The sequence below is a fragment of the Vicugna pacos genome, chromosome 7, assembly GCF_048564905.1.
Source record: "Vicugna pacos chromosome 7, VicPac4, whole genome shotgun sequence".
NCBI classification, from domain to species: Eukaryota; Metazoa; Chordata; class Mammalia; order Artiodactyla; family Camelidae; genus Vicugna; species Vicugna pacos.
Window position 1 is genome coordinate 14,479,653 of NC_132993.1, and position 23,177 is coordinate 14,502,829.

Below are 23,177 nucleotides of genomic sequence, written 5' to 3' on the forward strand. Positions count from 1 at the left end.
CATAGTCACACAGCCATACGGTTTATATCCCCCCCCACCCCTCTCTGGCAGACCACCTTCACTGTCCTTCATTCAAGTCCCTCCTCTGTGCTCATTAATTCCCATGTTTTGGAGCCACTTCTATAGAGTCTAAGGACAAACAATGATGAATTTTTCTGACAACTTAAATGCCCATGATTTCTCCTCCCCTATTCACTTACTGTTTTTCTGAGTGTATTCCAAATTTTACCCCCATGGGTGGTGCTGCCCTTCTGATTTAATTATACACTCCGTGAATAGAGACGTTGCCCCATTCTGTGCCATGCCCTGGCACAGAAGTGATTCTCTCTATACAAGTCTCACTGTTGCATTTGCTGCAGTATGTGGTGTTGGCAGACGGAAACTTTCAATACACATCTGAGTTCCATTGTGGCCTCATTAACATTGTTCCCTGTTGTAGAAGATAGTTTAGTGCTGGTCCTTTTGCAAAGAAATTCAGTCCCTAATGTGCTACAAAGATGGCCTTTTATGGTGGTCTCACTGGGTGCTCCCCAAAGGCTGTGTGAAAGGAAAGGAACAAAAAGGACAGCGTGCTTTTCCTTGGCTAGTCTTCTTTGACATTTCCTAGGAAAACAGACCATCACTGCAGATTAAAAACAAAATGAAACAGAACAAACAAAACAAACCCCCACCCTGGGCTTTCCAAAATCAGGTTATATTACTTTATTTCTGTCCTGACCCTACTATTCTCTCTCATTCCCCTTTATTAAATCCAACTGTTGACTGTAACTATATAATATCCTTTGATCCTTTTGGTTTCTTTGGGATGCTTTGTTGATGATAATTAGTTATCTTTTGAAGCCTTATTATAGACGTCAGTGTGTGTTGAGAGGGGAGTACTAAGATTTACCTACAACTTGGCTTTAGATTGCCTTTGGCCTCCAAGAACATTTACGTTAATTTATTTAAAAAACATTGCAAACTGAGAACGTAACAGGAAAAAAGGAAAAAGGAAGGGAGGAAGGCTAACTCCCTGGTTTGCTTTTAAGTGGCTGAGTAGGATGAGGTCATCAAATACGGTTGTGTCTTGGATCTTCTGGCAACAAATGAAGCTTTTATAGATCTCATTCCTACAACTACATCACTTATACTCCAGGTAAGTGTTTAAAAAGGGAGTGGGACGTGCTTGACTTGGTTCCCATGTAGTCATCCATGAGAGCAGAAATGAAGAACTGAATTGTGCTTGCTTTTTAAGCTATGCTGAGTTTAAGTTTTTTACTCTACTCTGTGAAATATGATCTGGGTTACACTGCTACCCATATAACCAAGGGGCTAGGCAGGTACACTGACCACTACTGTAGCACAGTCCTTATCAAAGGATCATTGTTATTCTGACTCCAACTGTCTGTGTTCTACTTGAATAGAAACGCTAATATCCGATGAAAACTTTTCCCCCAGTGTCCTCCACCTACAGCTCATTTTTTCATTTTATGGCTGTCTCTTGCAAAGGACTGAGTGGGTGCTAGTGCCTGGTTTCCTTGAATCATGGTCTTAGACTAAGCCTCGCTCATCATGAGTACCAGCTGTGAAAGATTAGAATGTGTTGTCACTTTCCTCAACTGGTTCCTAGAAGTTAGTCCTGGACGTTACTTCAACCTGTATGTTCCAGTATTTTGGAAGCGTTTTTCCTGTGTGTATTCTTGGTTGCCCAGGCTGCCTATTATAGCTACTTGGACCTGTGCTGTCCTAGACATAACTGTGAAAATAGTCATCAGTCCAGCTCCTCTTTTCTAAAATAAGGAAGTCAAGTAAATGCTTCCTCATTTTGCCAGCCTTCTAGGTCCTTCCTCTTCTTCTGGGTCCATTTTGGATACTCCTGATTTTAGGGTATGGCTTTCTTCTGTTCACGCAACATCCCTTCTTCCAGCCGACACCCCTCCCTGTAACGATGAGTCCTTCATTACTGCTGCATTTCCTCTCCCCAGCACTGCAGCTCAGTCTTCTGCACCTTCCCTCACCAGAGCCAGAAAAGTATGGGGTATGGAGACAAGAAAAACTGCATCGAAGGGAATGTTGGGGAGAGAAGACATCATTTTCTCACCTAATGACATCCAGTACTACTTGACAGTCTGTACAGCCAAATAAGGGGGGCAGTGTGGTACCCTGCCAGGGAGAAGAGGCTCTCGGGTCAGCCTTTCACATGCTGGGCTGACAGCTTGGTTTTATTACATATTAGCTATATGCAGCCTTGAGCCAGGTGACCACCTCAGTAAGCCTCAGTTTATTCATCTTTCAAATGGGGATGATAATACTACTACATAAATACTATGTACCTAGTCCATTTATGGTGATGATTAAATTAGATAATGTAGGGAAAGCATTTAGCTCTATACCTAGCACACTGTTTGCTTGCAAATATTTACAAAAGAAAGGGACAGAGCAGGAGAGTAAAAATGCAACAGAGAGCATGAGAAATTATGGAGGTCAAATTAACCAAAAGGAGAATTTAGCCCAATGTGCAGAGAAAGACTTGTGTCATTCTGGCAGTGGTCACTTGAGCCTTGGTCTGTGGGAAGGACCAAGTACCTCCCTGGCTCTGCTCTTTGCAGGTTGGGTGATCTGGGCAGAGCACTGTCCTAAGGCCTTGGTTTCCTCATTACGCAGGCTGAGCTGGCTGACATCTAAGGCCCCTTCTGTTCTCTAGACTCAGTCCTCTGAGCTAGGAAGAATACTGGACACTGAAACACATGAGGAAAAACCAAAAATGTCATCTTCCGTTTTGGAGAGGTGTTTTGGAGACACCTGTGCCCTGCTTTCTGAGGCGCTTGTGCATGGATCCCTGCAGCTGAGTGCCAGTCTGCTACTTTTGCTTGTGAGGACAAACAGCACTGTTATTCCCACACCTCACCAAGTACCCACCTTCTGAAACGCTGGAAAAGGAACTATGCAAGTGCATAAATGCTGCAGGCAGCTTTCAGACTGGTAGCTCTCACACTAGTAGCTCTTTTTATCAAGGTAACAAAATACATTACTATTTAATTATGCAGATTCCAACTTCTCTCCTGACAAAGCAGAGCCCCAGGGCTTACTGAAAAAGGGATTTGTAATCAGCTAAAATCCACTCAAGTTTGCTCAGTCTGGTGATGTTTCCAGCCCCTCTTTCACTCTAGGAAAGGCAGTCATTAACTGAGTGGTTTTTACAAACAAGATAGCAAAAAGTCGTTTAAACCACACTGTTTCTGCAGCTGTGTGCTGTTTCTCTGACCAAATGCCTCTCTGGTCCTCGTATCTTCCCCAATGACTCTGCGGGCTTCTCCTCAGTCTCAGAAATCACGACCCACCCAAAGACATTCTTCTTCAGGTACTGATTTCCCAGTGATCTTTTCATTTTTTTCTCTTTTCTTTTTATTTAAGCTTCTTTTATCTTTGAGGAAGAGGGTGATAGTCACGGTCGAGGTTACATTCTGAAAATGGAGTTGCTGAGTGATTTTCGTTAACATTAAAAAAAAAGTCTTTGGCCTCACATTGCTGAGTCTTGGAAGCACCCTCTCTTTACTCGTCCTGACTCATTTCTCCCTGCCCCCATTTCATCCATCCCTCTTTATCAAGTGAAACTGCTTATCACTTTTTCCTCCTTGTGCCAGCCATCTTCTCTATAGAAAACTCTCCTCCCATCTTTCTTGCCAATGCAAATCTTCCCTTTTTGAACAGTTTCTTAACAAATTCCCTAGAAAATCATTCCATACATCACTCTATTTCTTTAGCAATCAGGGGCTACGTGGAGATGTTTAAGTTACACGTGTTACTTCAGAGGTACTTTCCTTTCTTTAGAGTATATGAATCCCTAAGAATGAAGGTTTAGTTTTCATTTTATTTCTTTTCTCAGCAACAAGAGAGTAAAATCTGCTAATAAATGCTTTTAACTTCAACTCATATACTGAAGCAAACCTCAGAACCAACCACTTACTTTGCAATTCCTGCTTCTCAGGCATGCTGCTGCTTAGTCAACTTAGCATAGCACTGAAGTGAAAGTTAAAGCTTATTTTCTCATTTCGCTGAAATAAAATGCTTAATTTTTCTATGCTTCCAATTAGTATCTGCCATATGCTGATATGAGGACGAGTCAAAATTAGTGTTTTATTGTAATTTAATTGCAATTACAAATTATCTTGTCTGTCTTTACAAGGACAGGCTGTAGAAATTCAATCTTTTAAAAAACTGGTACACTTTTGCTATATGTGCATTCTGTTGGTATGTGTCCCTGAAAATGACCTTTGCTCTGTTAAGTCCTTGGCTTTAATTTTGTTCCAGTGAGGAGTCTTTTGGCTAACCCCATTCTTTTTCTTAGTTACAAAGGTCTCCTTCTAACAGAGTGGTCAGCGTGCTGCTAGGCAGTGATAAGGTACTTAACACACATCCTGATGACCAGATGACCCATAAACCTGTCGTGTTTGTGAGCCCTAGAGCACATTCCTTTGTATTTGGATCCTGGCCTTAAACACCATTTCCCATGCAGTCTTGATGTTTGGTTAAAACCAACAGCCATCCATCACTTTCAGGCCATGTCAGATCTGCTTGCTGCTATCACTGAATGAAATATGAGCACACTTTTCCAACCTAAGTTCCTTTTAGAGGTCCTAAAGGACACTGCTAAAATACATCAGATGAATTCAAGGAGACCCATCATAGGAGGAATGCTGGCCTGACATCGAGGGAAGGGATAAAGCTGAATCTCTGATGCTATCTCAGAGATTCTCTGTAAAAGTCATTAGGACCTACGGCCAGCAGCAGCTTCTCTTCTGCTTGGCACCTTGCTCTCATCTGTGAGGCAAACAAGGACCTTATTTACTAGTTCTTCCCCTCTCAGGATTATACTTTATCATCCAAATGCCAGGAAAGCAAAAATAAACAAGTTTGTCCATCTAAATTAAATTCTCTCAACATTCTAAGGATGAAGGACTTCTGGAGAATACTAGAATTTTTTTTAAATCTCTTACATTGCTAAAGCAGTTTACAATGTGCTAATAAGCATTTTAGTATGTATGAGTTTATTCAGATGTTAAGAAGGAGAAAGTGTTATTGTGTAGTATAATTATTTGGGGTTCATGAATTTAGTAAGTTGTAATCAGATTAAAATCCTTTATAAATAGGAAAAATCCTCCTTGTAGATGAAAGCTTTTTATTGAACAAAAATAACTGATAGGATTCTATAATATTGATGCTAAAAATAAATTTGTATCTTTTTCTAGTTTTATGGGAGTAACTAGATACTACTTTAGAAGATGGTACTCCATAAAGTGTGTTGACCCACTTCATCCAAAAATGATAATAATATTAATCTGTCATCACTAGAGAACACATCAATTTTGAGTTGTATAGACTGTCAAGAAGATATTTTTAAGAACCTCTCTGGTGCCTCAGTGACTTAAGTTAGCACATATTTTCACAGTTGGCAGAAAGTAACATATTGTGACTGTGGAAGAGTGTGAACCCAATTGGCCCCTTAATCTATGAATTTGTTTTAGCACTGATCCAAGTCTTACTACTGATGTTCTAGGAAGTGACATGCGTTATTCCTTAGTATAAGACTCTGATTTGATCCATAATAAATACAGACATTTCTGGTTTACTGAGATGCTTACAGTGGTATCTCACTGCATCTGATAAGTATTAATTATATACCCAAAAAAGAGATGAAAATATTTTCAACTCCAAAATTTACTGCCAGGTGTAGCAGCGGCCAGTAAAGTGAGCTTTCTTCCATTACTTAAATAATGTCATCCTGGACCCAGAGTTTGAGGAATACTGAAAGGATAGCCAGCTGAATCACCAGAAGAATCAAACAAGTATTTAGTAAACATTTCACATATTTTCTATACTATAGAGCTTTCACTAAAAGGCTGATTATGGATAAAACAAAGAGGAAAAAAAATTAAAAACAAAGTCCCTGTGCTTGTGACTTAACTGCAGAGATGGGACTGAAACATGTAAAACAACCAGAGATCAACTTCACAACAAGAGATAAACAAATGGGATGTTTGGGAGCGACATCTGGTTCCTGCACTGTTTATACTTAATTCCAGTGGTGTATAAGGGAAATGGAACTGACTGCTTTTGAAGGGAGCACGTCCTGGTCCTTTGGCAGCAAGGTGCAGGTTTTCTGCCAGGAGGGAACACTGGATGGGGGCTGTTTGTTTTTTCTCCAAACAGGAAACCTCTTCCATGCTAACAGTAGCTTCAAAAAGATTGCTGCAGCAGATGGAAAGAACCATATACATTCATGCATTCAATTAGCAGGGACTAACTGAATTTGAGGATTAACTCTGTCATTAGAGAGAAACACAACCTATTTATTTTTTATGTCTTCCATCCCTGGCTGCACACTCTAAGAGGGATCTGGCACAGGTGGCATTTGAGTATTGGACCACTGTAGCTCATAATGGCGTTTAGATGCCACTGATGGATTAATCCCGATGATAATGAGATGGTAAGATGATGAGATATGTGAGGTGTGTGCTCTGTGCCCTCCACTCCATATTTCAGCAGTGCAGGAGGTGCTGGGAAGCAGAGTGTGGGGAACACAGGACTAGAGCTCAGTGTTTGCCTAACTGGAAAAGAAAAGGAGGAGGGGACAGTCTTTTCTTACATCTGATGATTAAAAAGAGCTCACCTTATAGAGAATTCCTAATTCAAGTCAACGAGCATCTGTTTGTTGTCTGCATAGGCTTCTACTAGCCTTTCCTCTTCCTGTTCCAAAAAAGCTGGTCCTTCAGCTAAGCAGTTCTCAGCCTTTTTATTTATCTGCTGAGACTCATGATACAAAGCTGATGACACTGTATGCAAAATACACTCCTATAGGTGACACAGGTAACAAGAGGCTACTGTTCATGGTCATTTTCCAACACCAACTGAAAGTCAGCACCAACCCACTGACTCCAAGCCACTATGTGTTTTAAGCCATTATGTTTCAGAACTGTTTGCTGTGCAGTAATAGGGAACTGATACAGATTCGTGTGTCATTATAAGAATAATCTTGAAAATTTGTTCTAATATATTATTAAGAATCCTGTCTTTTAGCTATTATTAGCAAGAACTTGGCACATATCGTATTATTGTCAAAACTTCCTTTAGGCCTAGATTAAAATGCAGAGGTCTTTAAAGATAACTAATTCCTCCTTTCTCTCACCTCATTTTGAGTTTGTTCAGGATGACTATGTAAAATAATATTAATTAGAGTCATTTTTATGAGCTGTTTTCTCCTTTATGCCTAGTTAGCATAAGTCAGTTACCCATACCATTAAATGTGTGTTTGATTACCTTTGCTATGTTTGACGATTATATTAAATTCCATTTTTGTGAGCTAAGCCTTCAGAGTTTGTTGCTCATGAGCCATGGCTGACTGCTCACAAAGCAGAAAAATTGGACAGAATGTTTCTGATACGGAAAATACAGTAAAAGCTATGCAGAAAAACGTATCTCAGAGAAGTAAACGCTCAGGCAGCTGACAGTGCATACTATCTGGTGGCTAAGCAAGAAGTAATAAAGAAAAAGTATGAAGACACCAGTCACGATCAGGGGACTTGTGAATGTAACATTCGCCATGCGGGTGCCTGCTATTGAGTGTCTTCCTTGGCATAGAGAGAGTTGGAGCCAAAAGCCATAAATTGACTTGACTTCATTTTCAACGTGATGCATTTATGAAACTTTTATTTGGGGTTGTTTTAATTTTTGCCCACCTTGTTCCAAGTAAAAAAAGAACTAGCATGGTGGAAGGAATCCTGTCCTAGGGGTGAGAAACAATAAAAGAAAATATAAAAGAAATAATCAAAATAAAAGAGACAAGAGTCCTTCTGTCTCAGATGGACTGCTAACTATCTCTGTGACCTTGGAAAAGTCAGTTTACTTCCCAAGCCCCATTTTCCTCATCTATGAAATAAGAGGGTTAGACTAAGGCCAGATAGAGCTCTGCAATGTAGAATATGACTTTTAAAGCATTAGTTCTATTTTGTGATTCTTGCCTGCAGATGTCAATACTTACGAATAAAATGTAAGCAGAACTTGGCAAAGCCAGATGTGTATTTATGATTCTCAGTGAATCATCTGATTCCCCCACCCCCCAGGCCTCAAGGCATTCTTTGTCCACCAGTTTTTGTATTTACTTTTAATTTTTCCCTTCCACAACTAAGAAAAAAAAAGATTTTGATGACTGCTATCATTAGCAAGTGACAAACAGTTCAGCAACAGAATATTCATTTAAAAACTAAAAAATAACTGAACATGAAATATTAAAAATCTTAAATGGAATCAGTGCTCATAGTTGTGACTCTTTATATACACTATAGTTACTAGTTGATTTATTGAGATTCACAAATATGTGGCTTTGCCAAGTTCTGTATACTTTCTATTCATAAACATTTTTGTCTGCAAAGCAAATTTCACAACTTTAAACTATGCTTTTAGAAGCAGTCATATGCCAAATTCTAGGGCTGTCATTGGCCTTAGTCTAACCTCCTCATTTCAGAGATAAAACGTGATGCATTTCTGTGTAATTGTTAAAAACATCAGTATTCCACGGTGTTCTACACAGAAGACTACAGTGATCAGATTCGCTGTCCCTTGAGCTCACCTGTAAGGCAGAGCCTCTCCTAAATGAGAGAACTGAAGCTTGGTTAAACTATCTTGCCCAAGGTTGCGGCCAGTTAATGGTGCTCACAAGACCTAAACCAGGCAGTCTGACTCTAAGCTCAATTACAACATATCTGTTCCTGACCTGGACTTCTTGCCAAAACATCAGCTCCCGGAGAGGGTGGGGCACTCTGTGCAGCCGCAGCCCCACAGCCTCCAACAGGGCAGGCCCGGCAGCAGCAGGTGGGCCAGCGGTTGCCTCACAGACTGCTTTCCCCCAGTCCTGATTCCAGGTGATAGGCGTCATTTTTCCCTTCTGTGCGTGGATGTCCAAGGATGTCTGGGCTCTTGGGAGTGGAGGCCTGAGGAAGAGAGGCTATGAGAAGGAGGACAGTGATCCCTTCCTCATAGCCCTGACTCTCCCGTTCCAGCTTTCCGTCTCAGGATGTTTACTGTTTAGCAGTTTATTGGAAGGCATAGCACTGAAGGAAGAACAATTTCTTGTGAACTAATGGTTCATATTCTAAACTCTAAGAATGACAAACTTTTCAGTTCTCTACCCCCTTACTTTCCTGTCTGACTGTGTAAGTGTATGTGATTTAATTGTCCAGGAAACTTAGGATTCACCTTAGTAACCCTTGTGTCCCAGTGAGCACCGGACTTCCCTTGCTTTTTTGAATTTGGGAGCATTGTTTACTCAGTATGAAGGAGTTTTGGAAAAGGCGAGAAGGGAAGCTCAGAGCTGAAGAAATAAAAAAGAATAATACTGTAATCATAACAACTCATTGTTTTTAAGCTTGATCTTTCAGAAGGTTACTATCTGAAGTTGAATACTAATGGATTCTCTGTTTATGCAGAGGAAATCTTAAACAGCAGTGCTCATAGGGAAGGGCATTAATCAGGAGAGAGAAGAAGGCCTTGTACCTAATAATGTTTGCATAATAGCTACCCTTGAGTGTATTGCTTGACTTAAAAATATTCATGTTTTCCATCTCTAGTACAATTGGAAATTATTTGTGGTTATGATTCTTTTATATGGTCTTCTTCCTGTTCATGGGGACTTATATTAGGAGGCTGTAGGAAACCAAAAGACGTAAATAAAAATGGTTGTGAATGAGCCTGAGGCAGCCATGGGAAGCCACTATAATGTGGGCAATCTGGAGAAAATGAGCAGAGAGCAGGCCATCACTCTGTTCGTGGGAGGGGAGGGGCAGAATCAAACTGGCATGCTTAAGGACATTTACACGACCCGCTGATACACTTTTAACTCCTCCATAGCTTCTCATTATCCACAGGATAAAACTCAAGAACAGTGCCTTTTCTTGACATAGAGTTGCTCACTGGTGTGATCCCTGTGGAACTCCTCAGTAATGGCCTGAGGTGATGCAGCCTCACATGTGATCATGAAGAACTCTTCCCAGGGCTCCTCAGACAGCATGATTTAACTTCCAAGTCTTTGTTCATCTCCTCCTTTCATCCTGTAAGGGTTTTCCAAATCTTCTTTGCTAATTAAATCCATTTTTTGTGGAAGAGTTAGCTTAAACTTCACCTCCAACAATCCTTCGAATTCCACAGCTATAAGTTTTACCCCAGCCTCTCATTCATTCATTCATTTTTACTACCTTCTCAATAGCCTTTGTCCTGGGGAATTTTTTCAATGTCTTGATGTATTGCTTACATGCATCAGATTTTTTCACACAAGTGTTCTAAATTGATGAATTCTTTTTTTATCTTGCTCCTTTATTCTTTTTCTTTTGAATTTCCGGGAAATGTTTCAATATGATCTTAAAAACATAGGCTCTACACTGCTGTGAATTTCTGTGTGTGAGTTTCAAGGCTCTTGGTTAGCTGCCTTCTTTCTTTCCTTGGATGTACTACCACAGTCAAGAGGACATCCAGTAGTATAAAAGCCCAAACTGATTTGTTCTCCCAGATCTGCAATAGCTAATACTCTGCCCTGCCTCTCCCTCCCTGTCCTCTGATGTAGAGTTGTCACTTCGGGGTTAAGCCCCAACCATCCCCCTGGTTCCTTCATCCATGCCTCTCCTCTGATGGGTACTGTATGAACAGATAGATGTCTGCTTGACTTCACACACCAATTTACCCTCATTGCCAGGCTCTTTCTCCACCATCTTGGCCACACGTGATTGTTTTCATGTTCTTATATGCAGTCACAAAAGTACTCTATAAACTATCCCTTCTGTTAATGTAACATATCTATTTATGAAAAAAGCACTTTTGGGGGTTCATCTTTACTACAGAGAAGTGAGCAGGGCTGCTGTTAATCTTATTCTACAAATAAGAAAAGTTGTTCAAAAAGTTTGAATGACTTTTTATGTGTCTAGAGATAGGAATTAGATTCCAGTGCCTTTTTCACAACACTGTAAATTTGATAACTCTTCAGAAAAACTATTTTATTCCGTTTTCTATAGGCCTCACAGAGCCTTGTATATAGCGCTACACAGCAAGCTCACAGAGGGCATTGGACAGAGGCATGGACTGGTCACGGGCCCTGCATTATGGTGCTGACTGGGCCACTGTTGGCTCTGTGCCCAAGACGGTCACTTTACTCTGAACCCCAGTGTCCCGTCTATAATAGGAAGAGTGAGACATGTTTCATGGGTTCTTCTGACACAAGGTTTTATTAATTCCCTTTCTGTTATTTTTAGCTCCATTGCCTTCTCCTTTTCTGTTTTCTCTTCAATCAGTTCAAAATCTCATTGTTGTGCACTGACAATGTACAAAGAGCACTGTGCTGGGAGCCAAAAGGAGACGGAAAGAGTGTACCACTGACAGCTTCTTATAGAAAAGAAAAGTTCTTCCCTCTCTTTCCTGTTTTTTCTCTACACCTCCTGCATTCTCCTTCTTCCCATACTCAGGCAGCCCTCATCATTTCCACAGGTTTTTGAGGCTTCTGCTTTGGTTGGGGGAAGGCACATAGCCCAGGGCCAGTGAATGAGTTTAAGATGCCTATGGCCCTTTGCATCTGGTCACCCAGGGCTCGGAAGAGCTCAATACAGATGCTTTGAGGGCTTTTTGTTCAGTGACGGTACAAATTCTTAACAATTATTAAGAGTTCCTTCTGTAAGAATCACCAATGAATTATATGCTAATAAATAACATGGTTATTTTCTTCAGAACATAATTAAAATGTGTTTCTTCCTTGCTATCTACATTCCTCTTCATTTCCATAGCAGTAAGTATTTATAATTATAAAACACAAACAAAATTACTAGTGATTTTTTTGAACCCCAAGAGGATAACGTGGAAGGAACTGGAAAGAAAGGAGCAGAAACAATCATGATTAGGCACCTACTCTGCATCAGTAGATGACTTAAAAACATTTATATGATTTGATTAATCCTTTCAACAATCAACAATGCTATACAATTTAGACTCACTGTTTTACAGATGTGGAAACTAAGGCTCAGAGGGGTTAAATAACTTGCCCAGTGTTCCACAGCCTGTAAGGATCAGGGCTAAGATTTGAATCCAATCTCTGTGACTCTAAATTTCATGTTCTCCTTACTGTACCAGGGCTAGGAGGGGCTCAGGTAGGCGCTAGAATGATGTAAGAGTACCCAGGTAGGGAAAGGCTCAAGAGGAGGACTTAGTCTGTTCCAAGATTCAAACTTTGGCATGCTTCTCCTCCCCTGATTGCTTCCCCAGATGTAGACTATGTCTCCAAAATATGGATCCAGCCCTTTGTAGTATATTAATGAGAGGGTCTTCTACTAATGGGACATCTCTCTTTTGTCTTTCACAGCAATTTTGCAGGCAGTAATAGCTGGTGATCTTATGAAGGTAAGATATCTTCCTACCAGAACTTTTGGTGATTCTTTAAGTACTTTAAATCAACATTTCTCACCAAATTTTTGTGATCCTGTATATCATTTCTCACCCCGTGCCTGTGCTAGCTGAGGAGGAGGAGGAGGAAGGATGTTCCTTTGAGAAGGGAGCAAAGAGGGTGAGAGGAGTCTTCACAGCGTCTCCTAACAGCAAAGGGTCTGTGTAAAGGCACTGTGCTGTTGGCCTTGGCTGGTTACCACGAATGCATGTCCCCAGGAGGCAGCATGCTCAGTGCCCAGAATGCCTGCTCTCTGGAAGCTGATATTTTAGGTTTAAAGATTTCTTTTCAGATAGGTCTTGCAATGAATGCATCTGTAAGAATAACCTGGACAATACCCATCAACACATTGTCCAGGCCAGAGCCTACATCTTCCAACATTATTAGATTTGTACTTTGGGGATAACAGTTAATCAAAATAAGATACCCTGATCCACTTAGAATATTTTAATTTACACTTATGTTTTATGGTGAATTTAGTTCAGAGGGAAGGAGGTGGTCATTTTTGCCTCTAGAGTGAATGCAAATTCTGAAACAGACTGCCAGGGTTCAAGTCTTGGCTCTGCCATTCACTGTATGTGTGACTTTGTATAATTAGTTAATTCTCTCTGTGCCTCAGTTTCTTCATCTGTAAAATGGAATCGTATTGCCTCTGTTTGCTTTATTGTGAGGACTGAATGTAATATTCATGAAAAGCTCTTAAGACTGTTCTATTACATAGAAGGGACTCTAAAATGTTAGCTTTTATTAACATAGTGTCAATCTGTTTCTCTAATAGCTAAATGCAGTGGGGATGCAAATACTTGTTACAAGTATAATATGGTCTATGAGCACCCTAAAAGCTGTATTTGGCCCCATGCTATTCAGGCATCAGTACTTATGACTGCACACATACCGCTGTGTAACCCACACTGGCACTGACCCTGCTCTGTAATATCAGCAGCTGCCTAAGGGCAGAGGCTCTGCCTCACTCATGGAGTGTGGCACCACTGCACATGGAGAAGCCAAAAGCCTTAAAAGAAAGCTGAGAAGAATTGCCTTTGTATACAACTTCTTCTGAAGCACATCTATTGAATGAACTGAGAGACCTCTGCTACATTTTTAAGATTTTACTAGCAGAAAACAAATGGTGAGAAGGTTGCCAACATCTTGATAAACTGCCATCTTCAGACACATAATCTTGGAGATGGTGACTGTACCACTGCCCAGACCATGGTGGTATTAGGCATTGTTACCCACAAGAGAAAAGTGCTTTCTAAGCAGTATGCTTCTAAGTTCAATGCTGTTTCCCAGCAGTGGATTAAATCAATGCTGTCCTGTACTCCCTGCAGGGCCTCACCTTAGACTCTGTGGGAAAGAGACGCATGAGTTAGGACTTGATCCCTGCCACTGCAGAGCTTCTAAACCAGAAAATTTTGCAAAGCATTGTACATTTGAAATCTTTTCATTTTATTTTAATACATTTAGTCTAGGCAACAGATTTTCTAGACCCCTCAGCATATTGCCATACTTTTTTTTTGTACTTAATAAAGAATTATTTGAGTGGTGGGCAATTGCTATATTCAGTCAGCTGTCTTATTACATTATCTGGTATAATTACTTCCTAAATGGCTACGAAATGACTTAGCATACCTTATTTACAGAGAGGTAAAATTTTTTTTCTTTCTTATCCTTCCCAAGTATTTTTCTTCCCCTTTTCCTTCTTACTCTTTATCTTCTTTCATTTCTCTATCCCAAGTAGAAAGTATAATAAATATTAAGTGTTAAACTGTGTGTGTGAGAGAGAGAGAGAAGTGGGAGGGGGACAGGACGTGAGCACGCCGGTGAGGACAGAAGACGAAGGAGCCACCCCAGGGTGAAGGCGGTCATGTACCTGCTGTACACCGCGCTGCATAAAATGCCCACGGACTGAATGTTCACAGTGTCTATAAATAACACAGAAAGGCAGAATCAAGGCAGCTGATGGACTGGGTCTCTGCTACTTTGTTGACCCTGAATCCTTTGTGGATCTCCTCATAAAGAATGGGAGTGTCATCATATGAAAGTACAGTTAAACAGAGCAGGATTCTCTTAGGTTTTTGTGGAAAACAATCAGCTATTTCTTCCTGTTCCTTTGCTTCACGGTTTGGGCATGAAAACCCCATATATTCCTTACTTCCAGTCAACTACTCCTTTTTGATCTATTTCCTGCAAAGTCTTCCATGACTTCTTTCCGTCCCCTACTTTATGCTCTCCTAGTGCCCTGTGCTTCCCTCCTCATGTTCCTCTCCATCTTTGTGCAATTCTTTACACATCTGTCTCCCCTATGGACAGTGAGCTTTCGGAGGCCAGCAGCCAAGTCATCTTCGTCTTTGTTTCCCTGGCATCTGGCACGTGGCAGTTCGATGGTTTATTTGAGCAAATGCATGAACTATGAGTTTACTCTTTGACCTCATGAGTTGTTTGATTTTTTACAGTGCTGTGTCACCTAACTTCTTTGGTGGAAGTCACATTCCTTTTGCTTATTACCTGCTGGGTTATTTGATTCTTATTTGTCCTAAAACTACCTTTTAGAGGCTCCAGATTCCTCTTGTTCTTGATATACTGCAGTTTGGAGAACAGAGATCTGTTTACACTTTCTATCATGTTCAGGATTTCACAAACTTAGACTGTGTCCTCTTCTAATCACCCAAATCTCAGGATGCAAAGTCTGGTTTTTTTTTTTTCCCAGTCCGTTCTCATATTTGAGATATTTTAGGATTCTACTACTACATTCTCTGAACCCTCTTGGTTCTCCTCCCATGGATCATCTCAAGCCTTGTTGGGTATGTGTTGGACAATTAGCAGAAGGCATGAAGGCTGGGCTGCAGAGCTGGATGAAGGAGGGAGGTAGACGTGTGTGTGCTTGTGTCTGCCATATGCGTGTGCCGTGATCTCATGCTGGAAAATGGTAAGCAGTTTCTATATTTAGTAGCTCGATTCATTACAGACTGAAAGAAAAACTAAAGGACAGGAAAGGAGCTTGTCTACCAGACCCTAAGCCATTCCTGCCTATAGGCTTAACTGTTCTTTCACTCAAGAGGATGCTGAGCCAACATAGGAAAGCTTTTACTCCCTTGGGACTGAGACCAGTGCCCAGAAAAGACCAAAAAAAAAAAAAAAGAAAGAAGTAATTTAGCATGTTTCCATTTCCTTAGGCTGTTGAGTACCCACATACCCTCTCCGGAGTTAGCTGAGACACTGGCCGTCTATTTGAGTGATAACACAACCCAGGGATGTTACTTCATCTCTCTGACTTTTCTGTGTCCTCTGAGGCTGCAGTCATTTGTGGTTTGCTGCATTACTTTTATTTTATCACCAGTTAGCTGTTTTCCTTGTTCCGGACTCTGTCTGAGCTTCTTTTCCTGTGTCTCTTTTTCAGCTAATAGAAAGCTATAAAAATGGAGGCAGTCTCCTAATTCAGGGACCAGACCACTGTTCACTCCTTCACTACGCAGCTAAAACCGGCAATGGGGAGATTGTGAAATATATCCTTGACCACGGTGAGTAGGCACAACAAACCAAGGATCGCTTACCCACGAAACAGACCAAATTTTCTAAGTTGACTTTCATTAAGGCTGTCTTCAGAAGAGTAGAAATGCTCTCCAACTTTAGCTGCCTCTCTTTGCTTATTTGAGGCAGCCGGGATTGCAGACCCCTGACAAGACCACCTTGGTTACAGTGGGTCACCCTAACCAAGGAATTAATGGAAGTAATTTTCATACCAAGGCCTTTGCAGGATTTCCTGGGGCTGAATAATTTTAAAAGAATAAAACCAACTGTGGCCTGGCATTATGAGCTTTATTGCTCTAGGAAGTGCTTTTATGTTTTGGGAAGTTAACTGTTTGGGACCAGGTACCTAAGTAAAATAAGCCTGTTTTATTCCATTTTCTAATTTCCCACTTTTTTTTCTTTTCTGTTTGAATCTCATCCATCTTTCCAACTCAAGTCACACTTTATTCTCTTTGAAAAGACCTGGTACTCTCATGTCCTTTCTGGCAGACCATGTTCACCTCCTATATGGCTTCCTAACTGGGTTTGTCATTTGGTGTTAGACCATGTTCTTTAGCATCTATCTCTCACAGCCCTTTAGAGGCATAACACAGGAGAGGAATATGAAGTCTTGACCATGCTTTCAGCTTCTCATGTACAGGAATAAAGGGGGGGAAACACCTCCCTGGCTTGGCTGTTTTTGAGGAAGAAGGATAAGAACAGTCTCTAGCGCTGCTGGATACAGGCACTCAGAGATCCTGGAAGATTTTCTGCGAGCCCTAGCACTGTACCTGCAGCCTACCCTCTTTGTATGCAAATTTAGGCTGTATATAGTAAACTTATCAGTATACATTCATGTTCCTTTTTACTCCTCTTTCTATTCAGTTTAACAAACATGTCTTACTCCATTCATTTATTCAATCATTCAGCAAATATTTATGGAGTGCTTCACAGGAACTACCTGTTACAGATCAGCGCACACACAAATAAAATACAGGCTATGTTTTCAAGCAATTGCAGGCTAAAAAAACATAATACTATGCATCATTAACTTTAAAGCAATTGTATGTAGATGTCTTAAGTCCTATTGTAAAGCACAAATAGATAACAGAGCTACTGCTTCTCAAGCACAGGTTATATGCCAGATGCTTCTTACATTACTGAATATATCCTATCAATTAATCTTTACAAGGACCTTGTAAGGCAGGTGTTAGGCTGTCAGTCACATTAGACTCACCTTGCTTTGTCTTTAATACCTTCTCATTATAAAGAGTTTGCTTGAACCCTTGGCCTAAATTATGGTGGAAAGAATGGTTTAGGAAAAGGAAAAGGGTGTTAAAAGAGAATGATGGTCATCAGAGGATTTCTTTCCCCTTGGTGGGCTGGGTTGGATAATCCAGGCCTGTCCATCCCAGGAAGCCTAGGTAGGTAGGCTGTATTCTTGGTGCTGTGTCTGGGGTGTGCATACTCCATCTCCAACTCCCCTGACCATTCTACCACTAGCAATTAAAGCATTCTTCTTTGGGCAAGACTTTCAAAAGTAATGGTGGCATAATTTCTGCTTGCCTCCTACACACACCTGCACAGCACGTGCACACACACATACGAATCACAGGTGTTTTTCTTTCCCATAGGGACTTTTCCAAAAGCTATTGAAAGGAAGAATCAAGTGTTAGAACCCAGCCCCACAGACAGTACATAAAGGTCACAAAGCTTCCATGGTTATTTTTCCCTTAATAGGAAAGATCTCAGAATTTCCACTGCACAAAGTTCATGTAAGCTTTAGACATTTGCTGTCACTTTATTTGCCTTTAGCTCGGGTTAAAGTACTCCTGGTGTCGCCCTGATCATTCTCAATCCTTCCTTCCTTGTTTGCCCTTTGCTCAATGAGACTGAGTGCTTGCTTGCATCCCTCAGGCTGCTCAGCACCCACATACCTCTGCAGAGTTGGGTGAGACACAGGCTGTCTACTTGGGTGAGACAACTTAGGAATTCTCTCTCCTCCCCTCTCTACCTCTCCAGAAGAATAAGCATTCCCCTCTTGTTCTAGGATCCTCTCAGTGATCTGCTGCTGTCTCACCCTTGAGGCTGCAGGGAGCTGCCGTTTTGACCGAGTCTGTGTTTAAGACAAACTCTCACGTGATGGGGCTCTCAGGTGGGCAGCCTGGGACAGCTGAGCCTTTCTCTACGCCTGGTCTTTCACCTCAGGCTTTTTCAGCACATGATGGTCCTTGGGTTCCCAGGTGGGGGAGAATGGAAGCTTCCAAACATTCTGAGCCCAGGCTAGAGAAGTCTGTATCATCTCTATGGCATTCTGGCAGCTAAAATGAGTCACAGAGCCAGCCCCAACTCAAGGGGTGGGGAAATAGACCCCACTGCTTCATGGAAGGAGTTGCAAATACGTTATGGCCGTATTTAATCTACCACACTCCCTTACTGTCTTTTTCAACTAAAAATGATGGCCTGCCTTCTCCAAATCCTGAACTACTCTACTGACTCACTTGGAATTCCCTAGGGCTCTGCTTTAATATCTTCCTACAGTTCTGAGTCCTAACCTAGGGTTGCAAGATTTAGCAAATAAAAGTACAGGACAATAATTTTTTTTCTTTTTTTTTTTCTTTTTTAGCATAAGTGTGTCCCATGCAACATAGGGGATATACTTAAGCTAAAAACGAAACCAAAAACCCTCTTCTCAGCTGGGTCTCCCGAGGGGCATAAATGAGATGATACTGCTCTAACACCATGGGTTTTCACTCCCTCCTCTAGTTCTCTTTCCACTGCACTGCCTTAAATAAGATGGCCTTTAAAAACCCCAGTAACTCAAGCTCACAGGGCTTAGAGTTTCAAACCCCAGCCGTAGATCAGTATACACACACATACTCTGCCTGGCATGAAATCCAGCTGGCACGTTACTCTCCTAGTGCTTTGACTAAAGCCTGACATTCCAATACTAAACTAGTTTCTCTTCAAGGCCTGGTGTCTTTTGCAAAAAGCAAATCGTACAGTATAGCTCTCTGTGTCAAAACTGAAGGACACAAGGAATTTGTTAGTAACTTTGGAGTAGGGGGGAGGCTTATTTTTCTAACTTTTTTGGTTAGCTTTGTAAATTAGTTGGTTTCGTATTTATACTAATGAGAAAACACTTGAGATTCTTGTAATCACCTCAATTTCACTCACAGGCAAACAGTTTCGGTGATCACTGGAGGCATGTCTGCCTCACCAGAATCTCTAATTGGTCAGTAGATACACGAGGGAAAGACTGAAGCAAAATCCATCTCTTCTGTTTGAAAATAAAATCCTGCTATTATCTACAGTCCAAGAATCCCTGCATATTTGATGGATGGCAGTTTTTAACCTTTTAACACTATAGTCAAATAATGGAAACTAAATGGCAGTTGATTTTTATTAAAATTAGTATTTATCAACATGATAGGCATGGTCAATTTCATTCTTAACACTGATCTCATTATTTCTACTTATTCAGGAACATGGATGTAAAATCTTTTGACATCATCAGCCTAATTCTTCATGTTCCTTAAGAGCTAACTGAGCACTTTAGCTCATCCATTTCTGTTGTTACCGTCATCTGTTGTAATATCTTTAGTTGCTGATACAATTAACCTGTGCACTTGGAATTGGAAACTAATTCCATGGAATTTGCAGAACCATTCGTATCTTTTAAATTATAGAAACCCCTTTAAATTATAGTGTTCTTGTAGTCAGGGGCACATACGTGGAAAACATGATCCTTTGTCTACTCTATAATCATCTTTTAATGTGATCTCTGCTCAGCAAAATAGTCTCTCCTAATTTAATAACGATGATGACTCTGAAATTCCCCTGATCTAACAAGGAAACTAGCCTTTTCCCAGACACCTCCATGAGACTGGGATTCAGGGATGTATACCAGACTATGGCACTGTATTTATAAATTAGCATCAGATTTGCAGTAGGTAGGTCTGATCAGTTTAAATTCATGTAAATAAAAAAATTAATGAATACAAATTTTTCACTGTGCCAAAGATTAAGAGATACCTCTCTCAATCTCAATTGCTACAAACCTCTTGAAGTTTTGTTTTCTAATTTAAAAAATTTTTATATTCAAGTCTTTCTTGTGGCTTCATACTATGTAAGTCCAAAAAATTGTGCAAAAACCCACCTGTACAGATGCCTTTAATGACAAGGGGTCTGAAAAATCAGTGGGCCCCTTTCAAGACTGAGAAGACTCCTTTGGTTACTACATCCTTACTTCAGGGAGCCCCTCTCCCCTCTCTGCTTTGTCCTCTTCATCACTGGCTAGTGACGGTGAGCAGTGGGGTCCACAATCAGGAGGACGCCTGCCCCCTGAACAGGAGTCGTGAGAGATTAGTCATTCTCCCAGACACCACATTCAGCAATGCACTTTGCTTCTCAGGGCTCTTTGAAACCCAGGCTATGGGGCATGGGACAGGACTTGTGGTACTGGTACATTCTGAAAAGCCACAGGAGGCTTGAATTTTTCTCTCCCTGCATCTTCTTTGGGATGTCTTCCCTCAAATACACAACATGCTGCTTTCCTTTATGAAACAGTGGAATCTGGGCACTGGGAGGGTTGAAAAGAGAACGGAGGAGGGAGAGAGCTTAAGAATTCCACAGGACAGGGTGGAGAGAGAAGGATGAGGAGGGATTCCAGCTGAGATCTCCCCCCACCCCTCAGCAGTCCCTGCTTTTCAACTCCTTTCAACCATATTTTTACCCACTCCCTCCTCCCTCATCTTACCCCTCCAGAGACTTTTGTGGGGTTTCAGTCTTTTACCACCCGACACATTTTGCTCTTTTGTTTTTATTCTCCCAGTTCCCACCCCTCCGCCCCCTACCGAGTTTCCTGATAGAAATCTCACTCATGCATTTCCTTTCTGATTTCAATGGCTTATTTTTGTCTTCCCTCTTTTTCTGCCTTCAGTCTTTTCTTTTCTTTTCCACCCCCCTTTTTCTGCCTCTGGTCCCTGAGGGAAACGACCACCATCCCGCTGGGACAGGATGACGGTGCTGTTAGAGTTCCCAGTGCCAGCTCTCCCCACATCTGTGCAGCTTTTGTCCTGGGGCAGAGGAGGATTTGGAATGGTCTGTTGGCAGCGTCAGGGAGACTAATGGGAAATGAGGTCCAGAGAGAGAGAGAGAGGCCATGGGGAGGTGGAAGGAACAGCAAAGGGGATTTGGATGCCTCTGTGTGGGAAGCAAATTAAAGGATGCATGTGACAAAAGACATATCATATCTAATACTAGTGAAATACTGATGATACAATTGAATCAGCAAGAACTGGGGTATCCAGTGGAAGAGTCTATGGGATGAGCAAGTACTGGGTAGCAAACTTGAAATTTAGAAGGACTGACTACATTCACTTTTTCATGTTGGGAGATCTGTGGAATTTTGTTTTTGAATTCCCTGGCCTTCACCCAAATACTGATGTATATATCCCCTCAATGTATTTTTCTTCCCTTTATTTTTCAGATCATTTCTCATACAGCATAGCTCTTTTGAATCCATATTCCATTTATGTTTCTTTCTCTGAGAAAAAATATGATATTGGCCAGGATCCAAGCTGATTTTTAAAAAGTTACTCATTCATTCATTAAAAAATTATCTCATGCACTTTTAAGGAAAAGAGTTATAGTAATAATCACTGCTAATCTTTATGGTGCTAAATGCTTTATGGATACTCCAACATTTCATTCTTACAGCAGCCCTACACGGTAAGTTCCCTTATCTCTATTTGACAGGTGGCAAGAACTAAAGCATAATGAAGTTAGGTGACTTGCCAAAGCTCATACGTAATATGAGATACAGTCTCTGCCCTCCATATTCCTAAAGCCCAGCAAAGGAAATGAAGCATGGATAAACAACCACAATGCAGGGTAGTCTGAAGTGAGTATTATACGCAGGGTTCTGGTGACAACTGGTACAGAGCGGAAGAAGGGCAATGATCATCTTCTGAAAATTTCATGGAGAAATTTGTACCCATATCCCCTAAATAAAGATTCAACAGCTGTTTTCTGGTGCAGGTCAGCTCTGGGATGGAGTGTGGGTATTTTAGTAAACCCTGGGAGGGACACAGAACCAAGATTTATTTTATATTCAGGGAATAATTGTGAGTGTTCCACTGACAATTTCATGGCATTCCTGCAAATTCCTTAGGGGAGATGCATAGTATCCACAATATGTACACAGGAAATACAAACTAAGTAGGCCCCAAGTCCAAATGTTCCCCCATTTATATATATTGAAGGAATTCCATCATCTTTTTCTTTCTGTTGTTCTTTACCTTATGAGTAAGACTCAAAAGTAACTTTCCAAAAAAATCACAGTTGCCTTTTTTTTTTTTACATACCTTTTTCCTTTCAAGAGAAAACTTCTGTGGTCTTTGTTGATTTTGTTCCTCTGGCCACCCTCCTCCCCCTGCCCCCAGATCTTCCACCAATGCTACTAACCCACACGGGGCACTATTAAACAGCACGATATACTGTTAAACGTAGCTCTCAGTAGGTCACTGAAGATAAGGGAGGAAGCTACAGCCGTGCTCTGCTGCACCTGGCACTCACTCCTCTTGTTTCCTCTTCTGCAACCTCTTCTTGCTGTCAACTTAAAAAGCCCAGCATTTCAGAGCCATTCCTGAAATCTTTAACTGGAGTTTCTTTGGATATTAATTAAGAGCAAAAGTGTCTTGTTTTAGTATCAGCACCTCCTTTCTCTCACCTCTGTCAGCTGCAGAGGATTAGAGAGAAGGGGGAGATGATAAACAGCTACCGGCCTGCCTGACTTACAAGCGAGTCAGCTCTACAGTCATCCAGGGTTGACTCTGCTTGTAGTGATTCTTGTCAGAGATCTGAGGAACAAGGCTCCTTCTCTTCCTTGTCCCCCTTTCAGAGTGTCATGCCCTCGCCGTTTCAGCACAGGTTAGACCGCTTCAGTGTCCTCACACTACGTGGGGGCGTGGACCCCGGAGTCTGTGGACCCACCGTGGGTGCAGCTCTGAGCGCACCAGGTGACAGTGCCAGGGAAGGAGGAAATAAGACAAGGCTTCTGTTGCCTAAACGTGTGTGCAATTAGCAGTAATGCTGGGAAGAGCCTGCTGCTGAGGCTGGGCTGCTCGTGTTCATGGAGTTCCTTTCAAAATGAACGGCCTGCAAGGTCTGCTGAAGGTGGCGGGGATTCTTTAAGAGGACCACCGTGCACTGT

The 23,177-nt window shown here is 41.3% G+C and overlaps 1 protein-coding gene and 1 long non-coding RNA gene across 11 annotated transcripts in view; one reads left to right on the forward strand and one right to left on the reverse strand.

Moving 5' to 3' along the window:
• Positions 1–23,177, forward strand: part of DGKI (diacylglycerol kinase iota) — a 261,990-nt gene that overhangs the window by 230,355 nt on the left and 8,458 nt on the right. For 8 of the 9 annotated variants that reach the window (XM_072964373.1, XM_072964375.1, XM_072964374.1 and 5 more), the window contains 2 exons: positions 12,371–12,408; positions 15,852–15,972. In XM_072964373.1, the coding sequence (XP_072820474.1) occupies positions 12,371–12,408; positions 15,852–15,972 (159 nt within the window). Of the gene's footprint in view, positions 1–12,370; positions 12,409–15,851; positions 15,973–21,721; positions 21,867–23,177 lie in introns of all 9 variants that reach the window. The other variant, XR_012074228.1, reaches the window with a different exon arrangement.
• Positions 1–23,177, reverse strand: part of LOC140697312 (uncharacterized) — a 69,063-nt gene that overhangs the window by 14,180 nt on the left and 31,706 nt on the right. The window lies entirely within an intron of this gene.